At 40.2% G+C, this 23,791-nt stretch overlaps 1 protein-coding gene across 1 annotated transcript in view; it reads left to right on the top strand.

Annotated features, from left to right (window-relative positions):
- HERC2 (HECT and RLD domain containing E3 ubiquitin protein ligase 2) overlaps positions 1-23,791 on the top strand; it is a gene marked incomplete in the record, with an annotated part of 3,551,743 nt that overhangs the window by 396,071 nt on the left and 3,131,881 nt on the right. The window contains 1 exon segment of the mRNA XM_044072055.1: positions 14,072-14,182. Coding sequence (XP_043927990.1) covers positions 14,072-14,182 — 111 coding nt within the window.

The raw sequence follows: 23,791 nt of genomic DNA, 5'->3' as shown, positions 1-23,791 counted from the left end.
AAAGAAAATAAACGAGGGGGCTGGAAATGATTAAAGAAAATTGGTAAATGAACCGTGTTATTGGTAGCAAATAACTATGGATGAATAGGTAATATAGTTGGATGATGCCAAGCGGAAGTTAGGACTACAGGTTAAAAAATTGCCTTGTCTATCAGGTAATGATAGCAAAGTATAAGCAAAAAGAAAGGGAGAGAGGAGTCCTGAGTGAAAGCTGAAAAGCTGTTGTTAAAAAGGGATAATTGGTATAGCATGTAAAATGCTTGATTTATAATAAGAATTAAAAAAGGTTAGAAAAGATTGGAAAGCGAGAGAAAAGAAAGGCATTATACAATGGAGCAGTAGGAGGACATCTTTATTATTTACAAGTTTGCAGCAAAATCAATAAGATTTAGGATTTTTACACTGAAGTATTTGTATAAGCATTTTGTACCCCAAGCACACTTTAGTGAATTCTTCCTCTAGTAGATGGCAATTGCTGGAGGTACAATGGGAAAGGCAAAGATAATTGAGAACATTTGTGGGGTGTAACGAGCTGATGGATTTAAAAAAAAAGTTCTCTGTAGAGTACTTTGTCAGAAGTTTTAGTGAAGCAAATTGTAACCAAGGAAGTGACTCTCCAGTTGGAGGTACACAATCTAAATTACCTAGTCACAGTATAGCCTTGCCAAGTTTAATGATATTGGCTGCCAAAAAAAAGTACTTATTAGAAAATGAAAATAAAAACGTAGATCAGTTGTAACTGAAGCGTTGGATATTGTCAAGGAGGTAAAAATAATTGGAGTTGGGATCTTAAGAAAAATGAAAACCGTGAATTACATAGGAATACATGGAATTTGGGGGACCACTATTTACATAATGTTCAGGAGAAGTAAATTTTTATGACCCAGCTCCTACTACTTAAATACTAGCCTGTTTCCTGTTTAACAACTGCAGGTGTAGTTAAGGTTTCAGTAAGCTCCATCTTCTGTGTTTGTTCTGCAAAGTGCTGCATACCACTAGTTCTGTATGCTGACACAGGAGGTTTTTCACTGTAGACCTTTTAAATTCTTCAAGTAGTAAAGAGCTACCCCTTAAAAGGAGTATGGAGCCATTCTTCTGCCTTGCAAGTGTCGTTATATTGTTAATTAAGGAGGAAAATGAAATCCTCCTTCAGAGACTCTCACATGAGATTCAGTACCTTTTATTTGCACCAACACAGGCATTGCAATTACAAGAGCTTTCAGGGTCATGTAACTGAAAAATCTATGTTGGCCTCAGTAAAAGGTATTAATCATCACATTGATGTTCTACTGTCTTTGTTTTTTTTTTCTGTTACTGGACCAACACAGCATTTCTTAATGATCCTTCACAAGGAATGCTTAAGTACTAGGTTCCTCTTTGCTGCATGAATTACAGTACTGATAATGGGTTAGGTATTATGGAGTGCTGCAGTTTACATGCGAGTGGGCTGCTGTCAGACTGCTGCTTTTATAATGGATGTACCACTTCAAAAATTAATGGTGTGTACTTCTGCCTTATCGTTAAAAAAATCTGTTATTTATGGACTTTCAAGATGTGTGCACACTGAACAACAGCTTAATTTCAGCTCTCCCAGTGTGAAAGCAGAAACAGAGAAATGACTGCCAGTGAAACTGACATTTTGTGTAAAATTCATTCACTGGCTAGTAAATACATTGCTTGTATGCCAGCAAAAAAGAAATATAGAGAACCAGAAAAGGTGAAGAGAAAACAGTGGCTAGAAAAAAATTCTGCAGCTGTTAAGTAAAAAGCACTTCAAGCTTCAGCTATGGAACAAGAGATGTCTTAGAGGAAAAAAACTAAATGAAACACTGAAGGAATATATCAACTCAACTAACAAAAGACTGGAAAAAATAAAATAAGCTTTGAGTAGCTATAGAAATGAACTGACAAACCTGCAAAAATCAGAGGATGAAATGAATAAAAGACTGGCTTAGTATGAGGCCTTTCAGGAGGAGCTGTTTAAAAAAAATAGTAGATTTAGAAGACAGTGTGTGCAGAGAGAACCTGAGACTTTCTGCTGTGCTAAAGAAATTGGAAGGAACAGCTTATTAATGTTATGGAAGGACAGATAAACAGCTGGATTGGTATTCCTAACAGGATTTTAATACTTGAAAGAGCACATTGAATATCTGCTCTAAATCTGGCCATGAGAAAGCAGCCAAGACCTGTATCAGTAAAGATGTAATCATATCAGCAGAAAGAGATGACACTGACAAAACTGTGGCAGAAGGGAGTTGACACTGACAAAACTGTGGCAGAAGGGACAAGTTTTAACAATTGGAGACAGCACATTATTCACTGTACACCACCCAGAAGGGAAGCAAATTTATCCCAGCAATCCAGAAAATGTCAAGAGGCAGGTGTGAGATTCAAGATCCTGCTCTGCCTTCACAATATCTTTTCCTGGAGGATCAAATACATTTTTGGATGCAAAACAGGCTGAGGTGGAAATAGTTTGTTCAGCAAATGGAGGGGGACTCTGCTTCTCTTTCTAATGACAATAAACCTCATAGACGGACTTTTAGTATTCTAATTTTTCAAAGGAAAATACTTGAGAGAGAATCACAGTTTATTAGAATCAGGAGTACCTTAAACCTGAATCGGAGTCTGGTGCTGGGAGCTGGAGATGAGGAGGAAGAATGCCAGCAGCCCTAAAATTAGTAAATAAATTGGGGACAATTAAGCAATAATCACATTTCTGAAATATGGCTTTGCAAGAAAAAAAGACTGGACTTTTGTTGACTTTAACATGTGAGTGGACGGTAAGACATTCTCCATTTTGTCATTAATGTGTTAGAGGGAAACTGTCTTTCCCTGATGGCTTGCACACTGATCAACAGTTCAATTTCACCTCTCCCATTGTGAAAAAAGAAACTGGTAGATAAGGGCCAGTAATTCTGCCTATTATGGTAAAATTCAGCTATTGGCTAGTAAATACACTGCCTGTATGTCAGCAAATAAGAAACTTTGAGAGCCTGAAAGAAAATCAACTAGAAAAGGTGAAGAGAAAACACTGACTGGGAAGAATCCTGCATCCTTTCAGCAAACAGAAGTTTAACATCCAGGTCTGGTACAAGAGATGGCTTTCAGTAATTTAAAGGAAAAAATAAGTCAAATGTGCTGATTAAAATTAATGAAACATTGAAGCAGTATATTAACTCAAATAACAAATGGCTAGGGAAAAAAAATGGAAAAAGCTTTAAAAAGCTGTTCAGATGAACTAATAAAACTGCAAAAATCAGATGGCGAAATGATGAAAAAGCTGGCTGAGAGGAAGAGCTGTTCCAAAAAAAAATGCTAGGTAGAGGACAGAGCATGTAGAAAACCTGAAATTTTTCTGCTGTACAAGAGAAGCTGGAAGGAACACTGTTTCTTAAATTTTAGTAAAGCACAAATAATTAAGTGGATTGGTATTTCACAGGATTTGTTAATTGAAAGGGTGCATCATGTGTATGCTGCAAAGCAGCCAAGGCATGTATTAATAAAGATACAATCATACCAGGAGAAATATTTGCTCCTGACAAAACCTTGGCAAAAGGAGTGAAATTTTAATTTGTAAACTGTAGACTGTGGAAAATGATTTTTCACTGTACACCAGGCAGAAGAGAAGCAAATTTATCCCAGCAGTCAGATAATGTTGAGAAATAGGTCTGAGATTAAGGCTACTGTATCCAACTGTCTTCAGAATATTTATTTCTAGAAGATCAAAATAATTTTGTATGCAGAACAGGGTAAGGAGGAAATACAAAAGTTTGTCTTAACAAAAAGTGAGCCATCAAACAGACTCTGCTTCTCATTCTTCTTATAATAAAGCTCATAGAGAGACTTTGCCAGTTAAATATTTTCTAATGTTCCAAAATGCTTGAGAGAGAGAGCAAAAAGCATGAGAGGGTGACTAGAAGAATCGGGAGTACCTTGGACTTGAGTCTGGGGCTGGGAGATGGAGATGAACAAGAAAACCAGCAACACTGAAATTAATGAATGAATGTGATACTATGAAGCATCACTCATATTTTGTGAAAGATGGCTTTAAAGAAAAAAGCTGAGAAAGATTGGATTTTTGTTTACTTTGTTAAATTTGTTGGGGGATTGAGGCTTGTACCCCACTTCATGTTATTAATGTTTGGAAGGACAAGATAGTAAAATAAAAGTTAATTGTAAGTAAAACAATTTTAACAGTATTGGTATAAACATTTAATGATATAAATTGCATGCTTGATAGTAAAACATTTCATTTTTAGTGATTGTATGTGATGATAAAGATACTAAAGTAAAATACTTTTTAGCTTTAAGAAATGTTGGCATTACTGTGTGTGTAAAAAAAAAAAAAAAAGGACTGGACGGAAGCATGTTTAAGTTAATAGGTTATAATCTTGAGCTTTTTGGGTGGGGGATGCGGTGTAAAAGTGCTCTGACTATAATATATGTAGAGTCTAAATGTTTTTTTATACTTTTGCATAGGTGAATGCCTGGATTAATGCTCTTGGCTTAATCTAATAACAAGCTTTTTGTTTAATGAAATGTTTTTAATGAGAGGCTACAATGCTATGAATATTTTTCCTTTAGCAAGTAATTGTTCAGTGTTAAATGAGAAGTACATTCTGTTCTTATGCTTCCATGGAAACAAGTTGACTAAAGGTGAAGGCAATAATTGAGAGGTCTGGATATTTTTTACTGATGAAAATGTAAAATTTAAAAATTACAAGGCCAAGCAGCTCAGTAAAAAAATAATTTGAAATTATTGTAAGTGAGTAAGAGCAACTTTTCTGGTAAATAAATGCTTTACTACATTTACTAGAGCAACGCATATAATTTATTTTTATTTAAGGATAGCAAGTGTACTTTTTCTTGAGGCTAAATATTTTCTGAAAGCATATATGCTATTTTTCTGGGAGGGGAATAAGAATAACTCCCAAAAGCAGACAGCAGTTCTTGTAAGTAGGAGCAAAGGCTGTAAGATGCACTTAAGCACTGATTACCTTAATTTTAGGTTAGTTGATGCCTCTGGGTGCAGCTGTTGATTTTGGACAATTGTTCCTATCAGGACAGTTAAATTCCATTCTTTGAAGATGTATATTTATGTGTTTGTTTTTAAGTTAATAGGTGATGTGGGTATGTTTTTGATGGTTTTCATTAAAACAAAAAGTCTTGTAATATGTGACATGCATTGAAATAGAGATGACAAGAAACAACTGTGTATAAAGGATCAACCTACCAAAAATTAGTTGGTCATGTAACATGAAAGTTGGAAATAAGCATTTAATAGGCTGTCATGTATAATAGCTGGGAATAACTTGTAATGGCTACACTAAATGTATTATTTTAGAATATGAATAGCCTCACAGATAATAGACAAAAAAGTAAGAGTATTGAGTTATATTAAGAAATGAAGAGTGCAAATAGCAGTGCTACAGGGGACTCGTTTGGAAAGTGACCACATGGACTTGATAAGGGATTTTAGGATGGCTATTTAGCTGAATATACGGGACAAATGAAAAGGGAATTTACTTGTATTAGTTGTTAAAGGAGTTCCAATAGTGATAGAAGAAGGAAAAAAAGTTAATGCTAGATATGTGTTAGTGGGGGCTGTTGGGATGTATTTATGTTCTACCTAAAATTGCTATGATGGATCTTAAGAAAATGTTGGGAGAAGTCAGCTTTCAGCAGGGAATATTGTGTTTAGATGTGGACTGGAATTTGATTTGCAGCAGTGAAGATGTATCTGGAGGACCTCGAAGGAAAAATCTAACAAAAGAGGGCAGATTTCTGAAGAAATTAATGAAATTATGTGGTATGGATGATTTGAGTTCAGTTGTAGGAACTCTGAATTTGCATTTTATTCCCCAATACCAATAAGTGGGCTAGACTGGGCAGAAATTATATTTCACAGGAGCATGTGCACTTATTGATAGCATCAAATCATTTGCCAATAACTAATATAAAAATGCAGTGTAAGGAAGTACAAATGAGACATTTGTCCTTCCCCACCTACCTGTTAAAAAAATAGAGAAATTTAAGGAATGGGTAGTGGAAATTATTCGAGAGGAGTTAGGGACAATAAAAATATCTTTAGAAGTTAAAGCTAGTGAGTGGGATAAAATGAAACTGAAGTTTAAAAATAGGGTAGAAGTAAAAGAAAAAGATGGTTAAGAAATTAGAATTATTTGGAGGGGCTGACAAAGAATAAAATATTGCAGAATAAGGGGGCCTTTCAGAACAAGGAGATGCACCTGCAGTGTGGTAAGGAGAAAGTAAGGGAGTACCTTAACAATAATGAGTTTAGACAGATTGCTGTTAAGCAACTTTTTTTTTTTGATAACTCCAGGGTACAAAAACTTTTAGCACAATGACTTGGGCAATCAGAAGTAGAAAGGGTTGGTGCCAAACTTTTGGAACCTATAACAAAAAAAAAATAGTCTGAGATTTTATTGAGGTATTAGAGGTGTTTTGGATTTTTTTATGAAAGTTTGTATAAAGCAGAGGAGTGTGGAAATTAAGGGAAAAGTACAAATGGAAATATTTATGAAGACTTAAGTATGCCAAGGTTAGAGGTATATGAGGCTCAGCAGTTAACAAGATAGGAGGAGATGAGAAAAAAAAACCTGAGACATATAATTAGTACTCAAGAAATTTTCCAGGAATATAGTCGTCTGTGAAAGTTTGGAAGCTAGGAGGGATGAAAGTAGTGAAGATCTGGAAGGTTTTGTTTAACTGTATTTTAGGAGGGGAAGCACCAGCATCTTACAAAGCTATGGTGGATGCAGTACCTAAAGAGAGTAAATTCCCATCATACCCAGCTTCATATAGGCCCATTTCAGTTATAAATCATAGTTATGAAGTGTTTGTAATAGCTAATAGAATGGCAGAGGTGTTGCCAAAATTGATAGATATAGATCAGTGTGGATTTGGGGAAGGGAGACAAACATTTGACAACATTTAATAGTACAGTGATGATCCAGAGGGAAACGGCGTGAAAGAAAATACTGCAATTGTTGTTGGGTCTTCATGCAGAGAAAGCATTCAACAGAGTAAGCTGGTATTTTGATTAGGGCAATGGCAGTATTTTGCATTCCCTGGGAAATAGGGTAAATTAGGAGGATGTATGCGGGATTGGAGACAAAAATTAAAGTGGTAGGGTTTCTTTCTGATAAGGTGTGTCTTAACAGAGAAACTACACAGGGGTGTACCCTTTCCCCTTTGTTAATGTATATTTAGAAACACTGGCAATGAAAATAAGGAACTCAGAAATTCAAGGATGTAATTGTTATGGTAATCAACTGACTTTACTTGCAGATGATTTTATTCTGTACCTGATAAAACCAGAAAAGGACATTTCAGTGTTGTGGAACATTGAGACAATTTTATATCCCAAAACGACTTGAAACGAAGATAAAGCAAATTGAAATGTATATACCTACACACAAATTGGTTCAACAATATCTATATTTCTGGGGACACGATCAAGTATTTAGGAGCTATGGCAGCTAAGGGTATGTAGGAAGAGACTAAGGAAAAGATCATATAAAAACTGAGAAACTGGAAGCTCTTGTTTATGGATATGGATAGTAAGATGCAAGCATTGAAGATATTTGTTCCCTTTAGTTTTTATATATGGGGATCAGACGTATCTTCATGAATCAGAGAAGGTGTGGACAATAATAAAGAATTCAAGGAATTTATCTGGGAGGGAAAGATGGCAAGAATTAAGTGGAATAAGTTGATCCTTCTAATGGACCAAAGTGGCTTAGGAATACCCGATTTGAATGGATATTTTAGAGCTATACAGTTAAGACTGATATACAGAACACAAGCAGAAGGTTATAATTCAAAATGGAAAAGGATAATGGTAAGGCAGGGGTGGAAGTTCAAGAAAGAGGGAGAGAGGGATTTTGGATGCAGATCTTTAAGGGGAATAACTGCCATACAGAATATTATATTCTTAAAAGCAGCTGAAAGTATTCTAAGAACGTAGCCAACATGAGAATGGAGAAATTAGGTAGGGGTACAAAAATAGGCAAGAGAGGGCTGGAATTTACTAGAGAAAACTGGCAAAGGAGCCAAGATATTGGGAGTAAATAACTAGAGAAGGAAAAAGTAATAGGGTAGGATGAGGCCAAGAAAACATTTGGACTGCAGGTTAGAGACAGTCTTGCCTATCAAAGATTGATATGGGAGTACAGACAAAGAAAAAAAGAGAATAGAGGCATCTTAAGTGAAAGGTCTGCTCTTGGGGATTTTTTTATTTGAATCTAGAACAGAAGCTGCTGCTAAAAATGGATAATTAGTAGGGCATATAAAATATTGCATGTGAAGAGGGACTGAAAAGATAATCTGCAAGTGAATATTTTTAGGCATATGTATGGCTTCCTAGTATACAACAAAGTCCAGAAGATTTAGGATCTTTACTTGGACGTTTTTGTATAGGTATTTCTATACCCCAGGCAAACTTCAGAGAATTTTTCCTTTGGTAGATACCATACATTGGAGGGTAAGATAGGGAAGAAAGAGGTATCTAGATACATATGTTTTGGAAGTGTAATGATTTGACAGATTTAAAAAAATTCCCTACGGAGTACTCAGTCAGAAATATTGGGACAGCAAATGGCTGTTAACTAAGGAAATCATGTTTTGAGCTGGGACAAAGTATCTAATTTTCTTAGATGTAGTAAGCCCTTAAGATTTGTTGCCTGCCAAAAAAACAATTGCTGATAATTGGAAATCAAAGTCTAAACCAAATGTATTTCAAGTACTGACTATTGTAAAAGAGGCAAAAGAACTGTAAGAGTGATCTTTAAAAAGGTAAGGAGCAAATTACTTAAAAATGGAAGTTGTGAGAACAGAACATGCAGAATCATTTTCAGGAGTGACGTTTAAGGGAAGACAGAAATTCAGCACTTCATGTAATGTTGGACTGATATTTACAAAGAGAAAAAAAATTTCAACAGCTTGCTATCTTTTTGGTATTATTCTAAGGAGATCCAGTATTTGATAAATGAGGACATGGTTAACAGACCATGTTGCTTTGCCAAGGATGGTCTGCACCTCTCTAGGCTTTTGAATACTGGCTAAAACTTTGTCCACCCCCCTCTTGCCTTTTTTAGGAAATGCCAAATTGCCAAACCTACCAACTTAGCAAAATCAACTCAGATGAACTTTAAGATGTTATTGCTCAGTGCCAGGAGAGCCTAAACAAAAAAACAACACACCCTTCAAGCCCTCCTCACACTTGAATACTCACATCTGTGCAGTTATTGAGACATGGTTTTAAAGCGGCAGAGAGTACTCCAGCAGTGCAAGGTTTCAGCCTTCCACACTTTTTTAGACCTGTAGCTGCACAGAAAAGTGCTAAAGGAGGAGGTGTCTCAATATTCATCAGTAACAAGCATGCATCTATGGTGGCCAAACAGATTGAATCATTGGAGTTCCTCCACATGCAGATCACTATAGACAAAATATTATACCATGTCCTAGCCAGCTATAGGTCACCTTGCATGTCCCATGAAGCTAACGTATACTTGGACCTACTGGAGACAGTTAACATGCATCCTAATATCCTAATCATAGGAGACTTTAAGTTCCCTTCTGTAGACTGGGAATCCTACACAGCCTCAAATCTACAGGCGCACAGATTTCTGGACTTAGTAAATGCAAACATCCTTGACCAAATAATTAATGCACCCACTGGCGGGTCCAACATACTGGACCTCGTGATTACAAATATGGGAAAATGCTGCACCCCCTTTCAATGTCTCATACTCCCTGGTAAGGTCTGACCATAAAGCTATCCCCTTTGAAATCAAAATTAACTCCTCAATCCCATTTAAACCAGTAACAGGAACTGTTCCAAGGCAAATTTCCTTTTATGAAGTGATGGATTTTCAAAATGCAATGCCCCTCCAAATCTGGAGAACATAGCAGTCAGTGCTAAATTGCTTTCAGAAGCTCTGTACAACCATGTCAGTGGCTGCATAGAGGCTGCTGTACCTACCAGAAGTGTTTTATTTATTTGTTTGTTTATTTTACATTTGTTTACAGGGTAAGTCCAACTGGGTTGAAACCCATTTTCAGTGGAGGCCCGGGGAGAAAAGCTCCACATAGTAACAATTCATAAAATTCTTAAACATGGTAATGATTTTTATACAATAGGAAAACATGATATAGATATAGTCATAAAGTAGTAATACAGTCAATGATAAAACACAGATTTTCCACAGTTTGAATGATCTTACATTATTACAGCTAGCCTAGCTGTAGTGAGAGATGAGCCATAGGCTTACTATTATAACCATGGTTAACAGTTGGTAAAAGAATATACAGCATTTGTTTACAGTTAGTAATAAGAAAAGAATTAGCATAGGCAAGTTATTTTATAATCACTTTCTGTTCAGTAGTAGTAAAGAGAGTAAAGGAAGAAGAGAGGGAGGTGAGGAGGAGAACCGCTGAGGGACAGGAGAATTTATTGATGGTGGCAGTTACTGTTTGTTAGTAGGATGTTGGTATCTAGTTATGCATGGCAAGGGTAGGTAGAGTAAGGAATGAAGTGTAGAAATAAGTTATTGAGAATTTTTGAGGAGGGGAGAAAATAGTAGCTGTTGTTCTTTGTTAGCTTGGTCTGCTGCTTGAGCAAAGACACGAGTCTGTTAAATAACTTGTGTATTTTGTTTTTTTAATTGAGTGGTGGTTGATAGTGTCTCTGAGTGAAGAAGCCTATTCCAGGTTTTTGCTATGTGGTACGAATATAGAGAATCTTCTGCAGCATTTGTTGATTTGATAACCAGTAATAATGATTTATTTGTTGAGCGAAGCATACGTTAATTGGAATAGGGTTGTAAAGAATTAGAACTGGAGTTTTCTCAGACAGATATAGTAGTTTATAAGTCATAGTTAAGTGATTATAGTCTAAGAGTTATGAGAGTTTAAAGCATTGCAATAATTTGTCGTGTGTAGAGTCTGTGGCAAATTTTGCTGTTTTGTTATAGCATGTTTCTAGTTTATCTAAGTCTGTTTTTTTAAGATTGATAAGTAAGGGTGAGGCATAGGGAAGTGTTGACAGGAGGTGGGTTCTGACAATAGCACCCCTAGAACTATCTGGTAGAAATTTTGTGCATCTGTATAGTGTTACCATTTTTGTGTATCTTCTTAATTGTATGTGATGTGCAAGTTGAGTCTTAGTTTATTAATTATGACTCATAGTAGTTTTTTAACTCGTAGTAGTTTTGTTTGTGGTTCAGGAGTAATTTTTGTATTATTGCTAGCAGTGATGTAGAAGTTGGGTGGAGGTTCTGAGGGTCTGGTGGGTTGAAAGATCATGAGTTTGGTTTTGTTAGAGTTAAGTATGAGCTTTGAGTTGGTTAGCCATGATTCAATGTCAGTGAAGGACATTTGGGTTATGTCTTGAAGCTGTTGTATTGTGGATGTGGCATTGAGTTGTCTGCATATTGGGTAATGGAAGCTAGGTGGTGGCAGTGTTGAGGTCGTTAGTAAAAATGCTGAAAAGAAGGGGACCGAGGATGGATCCCAGTGTGACTTCTATTGTGACTGGGAGTAGGCGGAGAGGTCTTGTAGCCACTTTACTGCTTGCTGGCAGCCTGATGGTTAACTTTGGAACCATGTGAGAGCGGAGGGGCCGAGATTTAGGTTGGTGAGAACAGTTAGTAGCTTGTGGTGGGAGACTGTATCAAAGGCCTTTGATATATCTAGAAAAAACTGATGAAACTATTTTACCTTCATTTCTGAATTGATAGATGGTGTTGGTAAAGCTGAGAAAGTCAGTTGTACTATAATAGGGTCTGAAACCATGTTGGGATTTGGTCAGTAGGTTATTGGTTGAGCTATTGTAAAAAATTGTGAATTAATGCACCTTTCTATAATGTTAGATAGCGGGGAAAGAATGGCGATAGGGCTTTTATCTGAGTTCAGTTGAATTTCCACCTTTATGCAAGGGAATTATGTGAGATTTTCCAGAGAGATGGAACATACTGTTCAGCAATCATACTGGTGGCATCCCAAATTAAACAGGATATACAGCAAAAGGAAAACAAATAGCAAAAAATCAGGAAAGATAATTCCCATAAAATTAGAAACTGTCATAAAAGTAAATAGGCAACTAAGATGGGTAATTAGGTCAAACAAAACCACCTCCGTAGTTAAGATAGCCTCCCAGATGAAAGATCAACCTTAAGGCCTTCTACATCTAGGTCAAAGACCTCAAGGGCAGAACACAGCAATGTGCTGAACTGGTGGTTAATGGTGCCACATTCATTGAGCCTGGTGATAGCAAAACCTATTAGCAGACATATTTGGTTCTAACTTTACCCCCTCTCACCCCAAACTATCCCCTCAAAAATACACTCAGACATGACCCTTCCAGCTGTAACTAGGGAGCATGTACTGGCTCTGTTCACTAAAGCCAAGAACACGGCCTCAGTGGGCCCCAATAATATCCCAGGATGCCTTCTGAATAGTCTAAAATATGACTTATCTAGGATCGCTGGAGTCAGTAGCTATAGTCTTAAAACGGGCTTTGTGCCACATGAATGGAGAGCTGAAGTGGTCATCCACCTTCATAGGAGAGGACCTTGAACAGATCCTGTAACCTAGAGACCCATTAGTCTGACTAGTCTTATTTGCAAAGCCATGGAAAGAATTATCCTGGAAATTATCATCAAGAATATAGACTTCCAGACGCTGGATCCGTCTCAGTTTGGCTTTGTCAAAGGAAGGCCATGCGTACTGAATCTGGTGAACTTCTCTGAAAAGGTCACTAAGTCAATGGATGAAGGTAAAACTATGCATACTGCCTACCTAGGTGTGGCTAAAGAATTTGATAAAATACCTTACTTTGGCATTGTCAATAAACTTTCAATAAATTTACAGAACTAGGTGTAAACCCCCTTGTAATATGCTAGATGGCTAACTGGTTCACTGATAAGATCCAGGAGGTTAGAATTGGTGAGGTCACCTCCGCAAAGAGTCTGGTCACCAGTGGAGTCACCCAGGGTTCTATGCTGGGCCCACTCCTCTTTGCCATCTACTTCTCAGATGTCAAAGGCCTTTGGCTGACCATGTTCATTGATTGTAAATTTAGGGCAGTCATTGAATCCTCCCAAGTTGAGAACACCCTTCAGGAAGGTCTAATACAGACAAATCACTCTGTGCCAAAGCCATGACTTAAAACTGAATACCAAGAAATGTGTTCCAGTACCTTTTGGGAAGTCTCCCACCCTGGATAACGAAGTCATCAATAAAATGCCCTTAAAACTTGATTCACTAGTCAGGGATCTAAGAACTGGTAGACAGTAATCTACCCTGTCCATTTTCAAGCAACTTGGACTAATGTATGGGTAATCAGAAATGCACCCCTGGTCTGGCTCCTCTGTCCCTGATGGACAGAGGCAGTCAGTAAATCACCACCTGTATAAATCAAATTTGTGGGTCATATTTGGGTTGCACGTCTAGGCTTATAAGGGCTGTAGTGGTCATTAGCCTAGTGTACACCTATGAACCTATGGAATGATGTGTGATGCATAATGTATGTACATGGAAAAATGTTCAAATGGCTTGTTTTGTTCTCTGTTAATGTAAGTTTGCCTATGTCTTAATTGATAATTTAATAAAGGAGTTTAGAAAAATGCCGGTGATGTACACCCTTCAGAGTGACTTATCCATGCTGCCGAAAGCTTCTTCCTTATTTAGCCTTTTGATGACTTCCATGGTCATGATACATTTTTTCTAGATTGTTCAAGTTTTGTTAGTGTTAATGCAGTCATGTTTTAGTCTGTGTGCTGTATATTTTATACTGTGTGGAATTCAAGGATCCATTTTACTGTTTTATTAATAAACTTTTCAGTGGTCTATTGCATGCAGTACACAGTAAAAATGTTCTAACATTTTAAAAGGTGAATCTATGAAGAGCACATCTTTGTACGACAAGGAATGCATTTTGTAAATTTCAGAATAAAGTTCTGTTCTTTGTGTGTGTATGCAAGTACTGCAGTAAAGTACTGTATAATCATTATTTATACAGTTTTTCTGTTTTCTTTCTCATTAGTGATGTTCATGGGGCTCCAAGCTCTAAAGGGCCAGGAAACATTCCATTGCAGGACCAGCATTTGTCACTTGCACTGCTATTAGAACTAGCAGTGCAAAGAGGGACATTAAGGTGAGAAGATTCTGTTAATTATTGCAAACACTAGCTTTCATTTTCATTTCACGGGGATGTTAAAAAGTTAAGTGCTGGTTGTTTCAAAAGTAAATAAAATGTTTGCCTTGCACCCACACATTTTCATTCTTTTCTTTCTGCTTAGTGTTACAGAGGAAGAGGGATACTGCTGTGAACAGCTTAACTATTTTTGTCCTCCCTTATTACTGTTGCAGTATTCTTTATTCTTGGGGATATCCTGACTAGGAGTTGTTGTACGTAGACGTATGTTCTGTGTGCAAAGTGTAATGTACATATGTGACAAACGGATTCTTAAGCCTAATAACTTTGCCACCAGTGTGAACAGAACCTCTGAATTTGGTCTGCATTCACAAAGTTGCTTCATTTATTGAGCCTTCTAAAGATGTGTGCCCCACTGGGTTTCCTTCCTTTGCAAGCATTAAAAAAAAAAAAAAAGTTTGTATTCATGTCATTCAAGAAGGAAAATTGTGAGTGTGGGAGAAATGAGAATATCTTTTTTGTTTGGATGCTGCACGGGGGCCATACACAGTGTAAGGTTTGTCAGGCATTTGTCCCTAAGACACTCCGCAGTCATTTGCTGTCTTTCTATTTAGAAAACGAGCTTCTGAAGCTTTTTGCTCAGAGTACCGTGGCTGAATCCATCTGCCCAGAAGTTCAGTCACCACTTAAAAAAAAGTGCAACCTGTTCTTGTTGCTGTCTAACCTCCACAGAGTGCCTCCATCGGATTGGATGAAGAACCCAGGGACCAGCTAGTGGCAATGTCAATTCCCTCTTCTGCAGCCCTGTGGAAGGCCAGCAAGGACCAGTTTACCCGCACATCTGCCAAGGCTGTGCATACCTCTAGTGTAGATGTAGAGAGGGAGACACAGCTGATTATATCTAAAGAGCCTAGGGAGATTGCCCAAATATTTGTTTGGGAATAGTTTCCTGGTACCCTCATCAAATGTAGGCAGTGCTGTGAACCATTTGGGGATACAGTGGTCAACATAACAGAACACATGAAGCGGGACCATTTCCAGGTTTCTAATATTCAGAGATATGAACTTTTGCAAATACTCACCCATACCTTCTGCAGTCCCTCCTGTTTTAATTGCCCTTTTGGTTACATTTTCAGCACCTTCAAAGGCTCCTGACTTTCAACCTCTAGCCCCTAAGAAGCCAGACAAATTTTATAAAGCCCATGAAGATCAGAAGTATTTGTACAAAAGTCCTTCATTCGATCCTGCTGTCGTTTCCATGTCCATGGATAAGCCATCCAAACTGCTGTCTTCTTCCAAGTTTTTACTTTCTAACAAGGACCATCATGCCATGAAGAGTATACTTCTGCTAGTTTAGCTACAAGGGACACTAATACATGAATAGATTTGTCTTGGCTATTCTGTCTCAGCTTGGGGAGGAGGATTTTGACTGATAAGCCTGGTTTGAACAGTAAGACTTCTGCCCGTTTTCTTCCAGGTTCTGCCTCTCTAGTGGCTCACTGTTCCATTAAATGCAATTATAATGCTGCTGATGCCTCTTCTAGAGCAGCAGCATCTGGCTCTGTCATGAGAAGATACTCTTAGTTGCACTTTCAAGCTTACCTAAATATATTAAGGCCAAACTTTCTGATTCCCCCTTAGACAACCAGAATATGTTTTGGCACTGCAGCTGCAGAATTGTTTAAAATCATTCAGGATAAGGGTGAGCCTTTGCAGGAATTTAAGCAAATTGTTTGTTTTTCTCTCTCCCCTAAATTCTAGAGGAATTATCTGTTTAAACCTTATTTGTCTGTTGGCAACCTTGACAGCCTGCTAGGAGCAAGAGGGTTCCGAAGCAAATTCTCCAAGACATGCCCACATAGAGTTTTAGGGGCCAAAAAAACATTCTTTTCCAAATAAATCTGCCTCATCTGACATCAGGCCTCTACTTGACCATATTCTCTGTCCCTCTGGATGACTCTATTCCTCTGGCAACAGAGAACAGCAGCCACCCTGGGTACTCTTCATTATTTTATGGCTTGGAAATCCCTTCCTCCATTCTCTGGTCTTCCTCAGCCTCCTGCTTGCCAGTCTACTCCTCTTTCAGTTCTGAGGGATTGGGTGGTTCAGGGAGCCATCAACCTGTCCTCTTGTATCAGGAGGGAACAGATTTTTATTTCAGAATGCATCTGGTTGCCAGGAAGGAGGGGTTATGGAAGCCCATTCCAGACCTGTCTTTTCTGAACACCATTCTCAGGGTCCCTTTTTTCAGGATGCTCTCTCTTCAGGCAGTTTTTCCTCTGTTGCTACCTCAAACCTTTTTTGTTTCCGTTAATTTGAAGGGCACTTACCTCCATATTCCTGTTTATCCTCTCGTCCAGAAGTTTTTACATTTCTCTGTTTCTTCTTCAAATTATTCATTCTGTACTTTGCCTTTTGGTATTTCTGGAGCTCCATAGGTCTTTACCAAATGTCTGACTCCTGTGGTAGCCTTTTGCAGACTTAAAGGAATTCAAATATTCCCTTATTTTGGATGGCCTTTAAATCCAAACCTTCTCTCAGCAGCTCTTACTTCCGAATCTACACTTCACTTTGCTGCTTTTGCACAATGTAGGGTTAACCCTCAGTCTCAAAAGGTCTGTGATTCATTCTCAGGACCAGGTGTTTTTGGGTTTCAGGATTCAGACAGCTCTGTTTGATTGCTTATTTCCAGTTTCTTGTTCCTCTTGCAGTTTTTCCAGCAAGGGAATTTCTCAGAGCTCTGGGGTAGATGGCATCCACTGTTCCCACGGTTCCTTTGGACAAAACTGCACATGAGGAAATTTCAGTGGTATCTCAAATCTGTTTTGCTCCAGCACTGCCACCCACTAGAGTATCTAGCCGTGTCTTAACATGTCTCAAGTTTGTGCACCACTGATGTATCCACCAGATTTCCCTGAATTCAGGTCTGCCTTTCAGGTTCCTCTCCCTTTTTAGGAGCTGCAGATTGATGCTTCTGATCATGGTTGGGGAGTCTCCTCCAACAACCTAAAAGTCCAGGGTCTTTGGTCCCTTAAACAACTGACAGACCATGTTAAAACTATGAGAACAATAAAAATGGTACCAGTAATGCACCCCACTAATTTGGGGCTAAATATTTAATTAAATCAAGCAAACTATTGAGCTTTTTCGTCTTGTAACAAATGAGACTTCATCCTGATAGTAGGAAGTTAGCCTTAGGGTAGTTCCTGAACATTCCAGGGTTAACCTGGGGTTACTGGTTTTACTTTTACTTCAAAGAAGACTGTGGTCTCACCTTACCAGAGAGGACATTACACTGGGTGGTGTGCAGCGCTCTCCCATATTAGTGAGGACCAGACCCATTATGTTTGTGCCCCTGGTCGGCGTATTGACAGTCTGGTCCAGGGAGTTTGTATTTACAAAATCCAGGAATGTCTGTGCCTGCACATTTGGTGTCATATATGGTTCCCAGTTAATAGTGGGGTAATTTAAAGTCGCTCACGAATGTAGTATTGAGTTGGATGGTGAGGGTTTGCAGTAAGCTTAAATCTCTATAGTTTGCAAGGAACTGGTATGGGATTTTGCCTACTGTGATTTGAACATGGAGAAGCTCAGTTCATTGTCCTTTTTGAAAAGCCTTGAGGTATGTTTATTTTGATGTAAAATGAGACACCTCCATCTTTAGTGCCTGTCTGTGTAGTAGCTGTGTTGAAGGCACTATAGCCTTGCAGTACTGGTGTGCTCTCTGTGGCTTTAAACTGTCTGTGACCGCACAAACGTCAGCATCATCTAGGATAAGGAGAGCTTGTAGGGAGTGGAGCTTCTTGTTTAGACTCGTAACATTGAGCAGTAACACCTTTAGATTTTCTTAGATTTGCTATGTCGGAAGTACATTCAGTTTGGCAGTGCCTACAAAAGACCCTATGAGGGAGGACAGTCTTAGCCAATTTTCTAAAGCCTAGAGCAGAGATGCAGACTGTCCTTGGCAAAGCAGCATGGTCTGTTGACTGACAAATATTGCAACCCCTTAGAATAATATCAGAAACTATGCCAGTTATTAAAGTCAGATCTGAAGTAGTTAACTTCATTTGATCAGCAACCTGTGGGTTACGGATCCGACACGGATCCGAGCCGGCAGCATACCAAGCAAAAAGATCTGAGCTCCAAGCTCCCCCCCCCCCCCTTACACATACTACACTGTAACCTCCTTCCAATCCTCAGATCTCATTTGCCGCGGCTTTGCCAAGCACGGGATTGTTAGAGCTCCGGGCAAGTGTAGCAATATTTCACTTCAAACTTCTCTTTTAGTCTACTTTTTTTTGGGTGTGCGTGTATTTTAATACCTTACTTCGGGTGTTCTTTCTCCCTAGCCTTTATTCCCCCTTTACCTTTGGTAGTTACTCATCCCTTTGTAGGCCCCTATTTTTCCTCTTTCAGATGCGCGTGTGTGGCTCTGTGTGTCTCTAGTATGGCTGAAAGTCAAAGTGACTTTTTCCAAATTTTCTGAGTGTGGCCATAAGCTGTCGCCAGCAGTGCGTGGTTTGCTTGGGGGTTCTGCACCTTTCTTCGGGTTGCCAGATTTGTGCAGCCTTTAACCCTCGGGCCTTAATGGATAGGAGGAACAAGCTGATTCTGGCGGGTCTTCTACCCGCGGAATCAGCTTCTTCTCCGTCCCTCTGTAGTGACAGCTGCGGCTGCCCAGCCAACCGGCCCTCTTCCCCTGTCTGGGACTCACCCTCCCACCTTGTCTCAGGGAGAACGAGAGGCCAAGAAGGATAAAAAAGAGAGAAGGGAGAGAGAGAGAGAAAAAGAGAGAGAGAAAGAAGCCGCAAGCGGCAGGCCGAATTGGACCCCTCGGCCCCTCCCGCTAAGGTGGCCTCTTCTCCATTAAGAGTGTCCAAGCCTTCATCCCCATGGCTCCATTCGATACGTTTCTCCCCAGAGCTGGAGGAGACCTGACCAGCCTCGAGGTCGTCGTCGCATCAGCTGCTTCCTCCAGGTTTACTTGCAGCATTTCGGAGGCAGATATGGACTGGATGATGCATTGATTCTTGCACACTCAGCTGCAGATGGGAGTGTTGCTGCCTCCCCCCCCCCCCTCCGGGAGGGAGTTCAGCTCCACTGTTCGCCTCGATAGCTCCTTCTCCGATCCACCACCGGATTTCGGAGTCTTCGGATCCAAGGAGCCCTGGAACCAGGGGGTCAGCGCCAATGGTTATTACTACCTCAACGCCAGCCATGCTCTTGAGCTTATCGGATTCGCTTTCGGATCCGAGCTCTTAGAGCCGAGAGCTGGGTGTCTGATCTGGGGAGGTGAGTGTGTCTTTGGCTCCCTTGCGGTCAGAGCACACCATCCTCTCGGGTCCGACCGCTTTGGCTCCGGCACCGATCCCCTCGTTGGATCCGAGGGCCCCGGCCACCTGTCTTAGAGAAGCTGGTTCCCCTTCGGCATTCGACGTGGTGGAGAGGGTTCTCTCTGGAGGATAGAGACCCCTCACTCTTTCCTCAGGATCCGCCCCCACTCCCTCGCAGCTCAGTTTGTCCTCCATAGTCATCCAGTCCCCCCAGGTACAGCCTGTGTCGTTGACGCCCCAGTCAGTTCCCCTGGAGGAACATGAATACGTTGGTGAGCCCCCCTCGGACAGTGCCCCCGAGGAGGTCCCTCACAAACGCCTGTGCAAAAGGAGGCACTTGGACTCCCCGGAGTCCCTCACCGAGGTAACCGATTTGAAGGAAGGGGAGGGTTCCCCCAAATCACCCCCCCCCCCAACGATGTCTCCTTTGGAGATATTATGGAAATACTCTGCCAAAGGGGGAATGGTCCACCCAAAAAACCACCTCGGATGAGTCTGTATTCCTGGAGGCATTCGACACAGGCCCATCTACTTCTTGGGTGTGTCCCCCCAGCCGACCTGATTACCACCTGGGCGTGGAAGGAGCCGGACACTGTAGAGCTGATACCTAGAAGGCCTGATAAGGTTCTTAGTCCCCCTGCAGACAGAGCTTCATGGAACATCGGTTCCCTGGTTGATGCCATGCTGCTGGCAGCGGCCACCAAAAAGGAACTCTCCCAGGAAAGAAGTACTTCGGTCCGTCCTCCTGACAAGGAGTCTCGGGCAGTGGACCGCATTGGAAAGTGGACTTTTGCTTCAGCTACCTTCTCTATAAGGGAGCTGAATTACTTGGCCCATGTAATCAGACTGCAGCGGGACCTGGTCAGAGAGTACGCTGAGTCTCCCCCAGAGTCCATGTCGGTCGAGGATAAACTAACTTTCTCGGCTCGTATGCCCACTCTCAAGTCAATGTTTAATACTTCTATGCGGCTACTTTCCCATGCCATTGAGGGAGCTGCTAAAGCTAGCGGGTCCGGTATCACCTTAAGGCGGCATGCCTGGCTTCGACTTTCCGATTTCTCGAAACCCTTCAAAGAGTTCTTTGTGAATGCACCCTTTGACAGGTCGACCCTCTTCGGGAAGACCGTCCGCGAGATGCTGGTCCAGAGCAAGAAAGATGGGAAAACGCTGTCAGCCATCGGAATACGCTTCTCTACCCCTCAAAGGTCCTTCTCTAGGAACCAGCGAGGGCAGAAGATGATGTGGTTCTGGAAATCTCAGCAGGCCCGGAACGCTCAGGACTCCTCTCCCCCAGAGGCAGAGGGGAACAAGGTGGACGCTGGCCCAGAGGCAGAGGGGGACCGAAGAACTTTGGGTCACGGGAACCTTTTTCCGACCGACCCGCACAGCAGCCCTGAGGTGTTGCCCGACTGCTCCTCTCTGGAGGCAGTCTGGGGGGGGGGGTTCGAGGCACCTGGCTCAATGGGAGTCCATCACGACAGATTGCTGGGTGCTTCAGATAATATCCAGAGGATATTCAGTCCCCTTCATAAACAAGACCCCTTATTCAAGGCGGCTCCCAGATGTCCCACCCACTCAAAAGGAGGCCTCGGTTTTGGAAATACTCTCTGGTTAACTGCCATTGGTTAGTGATATATTGCAAACCATAACAGGGAGTGGGACACACCTGCGTTAGTACCTCTGGTTATTTATACGGCTCTTGAGAGTACTCTCATTATTTTTGTTCTTCCTTCAGCCCCCTGGTAGACTGCCTCTGTTAACACAAACATTTGAGGAAATCCCATGTAGTGCAAGCCTTTTTTCACTGAATTTAAGTCCTTTCGCCTCCTCCCCTCCCCCCATTTTCAACCTCAAACAGAAAATGTGGGGAAGGGGGTTTATGACGATGGTAAGTTCTTTTCTGCCTCCAGACTTGCTATCGGTAATAATTTTGGCTGTTCTTTTGACATCCTGAATAATAAAGGATGTTTTAATTAGAGTATCAAACATTACTTGTCCCAGTACAAAAGCTTTCTGATCATTTTGGAAAAGGAGGACTCTAGCTACCCATCTAACCAGAGGTGTGGTGATGAGGGTATAGTCATGGTTTAGAATTAATATTGTCACGCAGGATCTTAGGTTATGATGGCATGGTCCGTAGAGGGAAGCCTTTCTTGTATGTAAAAGATGAACAGGGGGGAAGGGGGATACAAAGGGATGGGTCATACAGGAAAATGATCCCCTAGTGGAAGCAGTCAAAGGCACAGTCCCCCAGGACAGTCTCTGGTTATGTGCTGGCCACAGCCTTAGAACAGACGTAGTCCAGGGCAGTAGAAGAGGAGGAGATGGATGGGGGCACTGGGTTATCCTGAAAGAATGAAGCAGAAGGGTAGCAACAAAAGAGGAGGGGTGTAAAGCAGGTCAGTCTTGGACAACATTTATGGGTACCCATCCAGTCTTCTGGTTTTAATGTAAAAGATATTAAGGTATTACTTTGTTTTAACTTGTAAGGCAAGTCTATTGCAGAGGTTTGGTATAAGATGGGTAACACAGTTGTCTCTCTAGGATGTTTGTTCACATGATGGTGGAAATACAAGTTCCCTAGTTCTGGTATTAAACTGTACATTGCTAAGATGCGGGTGAATAAAGAGGGTGTAGTCCTTGGTGACATGGAATGCAGGCATCACTACACAAAAGCATATAAGAAACTGAGTAAAGGAATAAAACAGTTCAAGCCTTTACTCGTAGCACAGGTGCTTCGGTCATCAATCTTCTTGGTTTAGGCACCTCTGGGGCCTTTCCATTTGCTTAATGTGTATAGAAAGGTACATTCCAAACGAGGTACTGTTTTCCGTAATTAGTCTAATTAGGACTGCATAAAGAAGAATGATAACTTTTGACTTGAATGATATGCTTTTAGATATTAGTTGTGCTAAACAGAAGGATTTTCTGACTGCAACTGCTAAGTGGTAGTCAAAGGAGAGGGAATTATCAACCCATTTTCCAAGATCCCTGATAACATGATCATTTTTGAGTGGAGTATTGGCTATATACTGTATGTTGAGAGAGAGAGTTGCTTACCAGTTGTGACAATGCTGCACTTTCTTGCATTTAATTTTAGCCTTTTCTCTGTATGGCATTTGTTTACAAGGGATAGTTCTGTAATGAATTGGTTTCAGGAGATTTGATGGTAATGCCCAGTTTGCAGTCATCTGCGGACTTAGTTAACCAAAGGTGCTGCTTCACAGTTTGGATTAGATGCTAAAAGAGGGGATCTCAATACTGAGCCCTGAGAAGCTCCATTAGTTGCCTTCATACTTTCTGAGGAGGCACTTGACACCTTAATTATATGGGTTCTTTCAGCCAGTTCATGATTGACCTAACTAGCTGTGATGGTAAGTTTCTTTCTTTCAGATCTTCTTGATGTGTTTTTTAATATGAGGAATTTTGGATCTGCGTTATAATTTTAAGAATTTTTTTCTTGTTATGGAGTATTCAAGCTGGTGGACCACCAAGGTGGATTGCTGCTCAACTTCCCATTATGTTTGGCTCTAGTAGGGATGGTTCGGTCTAGGCACCCATGTATGTGGGAATAGAAGTTCTTTATGTAAGTAGCATCTGTGTCATTGTCTGCTTTGGTGATGTTACAAGTGAGTTTGTATAGATCATCATAAAGTTAGAGGGGTTTAATTGAAAACTGACTGCTGGAGTTTGAGATTTTGAAAGAGAAAGACATTTTTGGTCAGACTTGCCAAAGGATGAAGAAACTAAGTAGCTGATGCACATTGTTGGCTGTATTAGTTATGATGGTGATGGAGAAGATAGAAAGTTGGTGCATGTAGTAGCTACATTAGTTAGGACCATATCAAGAATATTGTGTCCTCTGCCAAAAAAAATATTGCAAATAATTTGAAAACCAAGGAAACTCCTTTGTTTATAGAATTTATAAATGCTGTCACTGTTTGTCCAAAAGAAATGTTTACTATTAAGATGAAAACAAAGTCACCACAGAATGTAATTACTGGATAAAATCAAATCAACTCTCTATTTTGTGATTAGTGTATATTGTTTGGCTGTTTAATGGCTCTTAGTAATGTATATAGCAAGAAGTGATGTGGGCACTTGTGTAAATAGTTACTTGTTTTATTATGCTAGTGCGTTCCTGGATATGATATTTCAGTAAAATATTAATATAGAATGTTATATCCTCTAGTTGGTTTGCTAACTATTTCAAACAAACAAGTCTAAAGATCTCTAGGCATAGCTAACTGTGGAGGTATAGGTACCCCCACTTTAT

Source organism: Protopterus annectens, chromosome 5.part0 (assembly GCF_019279795.1).
Source record: "Protopterus annectens isolate FY-2018-M chromosome 5.part0, PAN1.0, whole genome shotgun sequence".
NCBI classification, from domain to species: Eukaryota; Metazoa; Chordata; order Ceratodontiformes; family Protopteridae; genus Protopterus; species Protopterus annectens.
This window is presented reverse-complemented; position numbering and strand designations above follow the sequence as displayed.